The 3696-nt window shown below is 38.8% G+C and overlaps 1 protein-coding gene across 1 annotated transcript in view; it reads left to right on the top strand.

The window, feature by feature from the left end:
• The window catches only part of FERMT1 (fermitin family member 1), a 34035-nt gene that overhangs the window by 6826 nt on the left and 23513 nt on the right, over positions 1 to 3696 (top strand). Inside the window, exons 4-5 of the mRNA XM_011370090.2 lie at positions 2123 to 2269; positions 3266 to 3479. Of these exons, the coding sequence (XP_011368392.1) occupies positions 2123 to 2269; positions 3266 to 3479 (361 nt within the window). The remainder of the gene's footprint in view (positions 1 to 2122; positions 2270 to 3265; positions 3480 to 3696) is intronic.

Below are 3696 nucleotides of genomic sequence, written 5' to 3'. Positions count from 1 at the left end.
GAGTGATCTAGCTTCTCCATTAAACTATAAATTGCTCACCTATTCCTTCAGGTAATACATATTGATTAGGCAAACATTGTGATGAATGCTAGGGATATGTTAGTAATAAAAAAGCCCCAAATCCCTTCCCTCCTTGGCCTTACGTTCTAGCATAGAGAGACAGAAAGTAAATAATAAATGTAAAAACTAAAATGTTAAAAGGAAATAGTAGAAAAACAGGAAAAAAATATAATAGTATATGTAGGCTTGGGAGTGCCAGTAGTGGAGACAGGAGGCTGGTATGGTTTTAAATAAGGTGATGACAGTTTGAAACCATTTTTTGAGTATGTCCAGCATGATGCCTGGCACACATTACCTGTTCAATAACTGTTGAGTATCAAGTGAATGAACCTTCCATTATAGAATATAAGTTCCACAGTGTCCCTGATGCATGGTGAACAAATGGTATGTGCCAGGGCATTGCAGTACTATTCTAATGAGGATTTGAAAAAAATGTAAATGATTAAATAACATGATATACTCCACTCTCTGGAAGCATGCATTGGAGCTGGGACCGAAAACTTGGTTTCAAAATAAACAGAAGCAGTCAGATGTTCTTTTTTTTTCTTTCCAGATTATATCTTTATGGTAGGTCTAAAAGGCTCAATTTGGTGCTTCTAATAATTGCTTTTTATATCTAATCGATTGAAGCTAAAATAAAATTTAGCCATGTGAAAAGGAAAGACAAATCTTGGGCTTGGAGATAGAAGGTTTTTAGTTTTGTTGTTTGTTTTGTTTGTGATGCTTCCACTGGACATTTTGATTGTCTTCAGGTTTTGTGTATAAATTATGCATTTAGAATGGTCACAGGTACATGTTGCAACTTGACAATCAGACATCCTTGGTTACGGCGGGAGAGGATAGAGCAGTCTCAGCATGTAGTAGTGTTTGAATTGAGAAGCGGGAGAACCTATGGAATCAGTGCATTTACCTCCAGGAAAGTGGCCCAAAGACTCAGACATCCACATTCCTTGGCTCTTAACAGGGATCCTAGCAGCTCAGTGAAGTTAATGGTTATCAGGAGTTCTGTTTGGCAACGATAATTATATTTGATTAATGGAGAAAAATTAGGGTCTTCTTAGTTTGAGTTCTCCAGAAGAAGACTCTGAGATAAGGATTCAAGTACAAATATTTGTTTACTTGGGAGATGATGCCAGGAAACCCTGGTTGAGGATGGGGATGTGAGTCTAGGGAAAGAAGGCCACGAATAAGAGAGTGTCACCAATCAGATAACACTGCAGACAGCTGGGGACCTCAGGGGGACAGCGTAGACATACCTCAGAGCTCTGCCACCCTGAAGATGAAGGAACTGGGGTGTTAATATATCCTCTCCTTAGTCACTGAGGGCTGCTCTTGGGGAGCGTTAATTCTCTGAACTTGTGTGGCCTGTTGTATCTGTATCTGGGCAGTGCAGATTCTGGCATCCAGAGCAAGCCCTGGGGCAGAGAGATGCATGTCCTAGCTGCTGCTGGAAATCAGGTCAGAGTGCACTGAAATGGTGAGGACCAAGAAAAGATGGGCAGGATGCCAACAATGTCTCCTACAGGGAGGAAATTAGCTACCGGATGTTGTGTAAGAAAAAGGCTCTCGGGGTCTGTTGTCCATAAAGAAAAACGGTGGTTGTTTAAAAAGCTAAACAAGGAAAGGAGAGATAGGGAGGGAGAAAGAATGGGATGAAAGAAAGGAGGGAGGGAAAAATTGGTAGTAAATAGATGACACAAGAAGAGCGAAATGCTGGTAGCAATCGAGGTGGGTGATGAGCCCACGAAGGGGGCATTATATTATTCTCTTTGCTTTAGATATGTTTGAAATATTTTCACAATAAGTTAAAAAACTAGAAACTAGTTTCTTGACTAGATTGAACCTCTCTCCACTCTTTGACCCATAGATACTCCCATTTGGGTGTGGGGGAGGGGAGGTCTCTGTTCACCTTCTGTTTCTTCAAAAAGGCATGCATAGCTCCATTTGCTTCTCAGGAATTTCCTGAGAAACAGTTTCAAATGCCCAATGTGACTCTGAGTCTTAGAAGGAATTTTCTTTTTACTTTTGGATTTTCTTCTTTATTTTTATGTTTATTTATTAGATATTAGAAGATCAGAAGAACTTTCCTTGTTAAAGCCTCCTGGTGACTACTTTAAAAAGAAGAAAAAAAAAGACAAAAATAATAAGGAGCCCATAATTGAAGATATTTTAAACTTGGAGAGTTCTCCAATAATTTCAGGCCCACCAGGTAAGGTTCGTGACAGGCATTTTGTTTTAATTTATTCTTAAATCCAAGAAATTCCTAAATTCTTAAATCCTGAGGACGCTCCTCTCCTTTCTGCCTTCTTCTTCCCTCCTTTCTTCTCTCTCCCCTAAAACAAAGAAGGAGAACTAAAATTTCAGGATTGCCGTGATGAGGAATGGATATCCAATTGATTTTAGAACTAACTGACAATTTAGATATGTTTTATAGCTCATTATTTTAATTGTATGTATTATGTTGCTGATGAATTAAAAACAGTAGAACTGGCCATGAAGTTGAGGGGGAAAAGAGAATTATTTAGATCATTCAGATATACTTCTGTTTTTCTGATTCTATCTTTATGTGACTCTTTTCTGAATTCAATTTAAGTTTTGCATTGGTCATGTAACGAGAACAGGTAAAAATTCTAGAAAGGCATCGCCTTTTTCTTTTTATGTAAAAATAAATAATTCTCTAGCTTGTTTGCAACATATGAGGATTTTCTTGCATAGTATATTCCAATGCAAAGAATAAAAGGGATTATTTGCACTTTCCTTATGCAAATTAAAGCCAGATGATTTATAAACCATCTATTAGCTGGGTTCTTAATATTGGCAAGTACTGCCATCGTTTAAAGGATTTGCCCAAAATGTGCTATGTACATACGATCTCCAGTTTTCTAATACTGCCCTAACTCACTGTTAACATAGAAAAGTTTTGAATTATTAAGAAGGAGATAGTCTCCAGCATTTGTCTAGATTGATTGGGGAAGATTTTACAGCTTATGAATTCCCAGACTTACAGGAGCTCAATATTCAGGCAAGAGCTTTACTTGTGTATAACTTCTCTCCCCAGTAGTCATCACTGATCTGATTATTTTAAAGGTTACAGACATTTAAATTCAAAACCCATTTTAGTATCAGCAGAGTTAGTACTTCTTTTTCCAAAGATTCCTACCCCCTGAATCTCCTGTCATAACGCATGCTCCCTTTTGTCTTGCAGTTAGTCCTGGGTTATACAGTAAAACCATGACTCCAACATATGATCCTGTGAATGGAACTCCAGCGTCATCCACCATGACTTGGTTCAGTGACAGCCCCTTGACTGAACAAAACTGCAACATCCTCGCCTTCAGCCAACCCCCGCAGTCACCAGAGGCACTGGCTGATATGTACCAGTCTCGGTCTCTGGTCGATAAAGCCAAGCTCAACGCAGGGTAAGGATGTGCCTCCATTTTGCTTCTCTGTGAACTGAGGTGGATGTAGTAAGAGCGATGCTGCAGAGATGGGGGAGGGGTTTTTTAAATCTCTGAATTAGCATGCCTGGGGATTGTATACCTTTAGTAAAAGTCAGTACTGATTTTAGCAACAAAAGGGAAAAATGCAGCTTTTGGTCATTTTAGTACATTGAAAGTGTGACAACATTTATGTGTT

The sequence above is a fragment of the Pteropus vampyrus genome, unplaced genomic scaffold (genome assembly GCF_000151845.1).
Source record: "Pteropus vampyrus isolate Shadow unplaced genomic scaffold, Pvam_2.0 Scaffold7, whole genome shotgun sequence".
NCBI classification, from domain to species: domain Eukaryota; kingdom Metazoa; phylum Chordata; class Mammalia; order Chiroptera; family Pteropodidae; genus Pteropus; species Pteropus vampyrus.
This window is presented reverse-complemented; position numbering and strand designations above follow the sequence as displayed.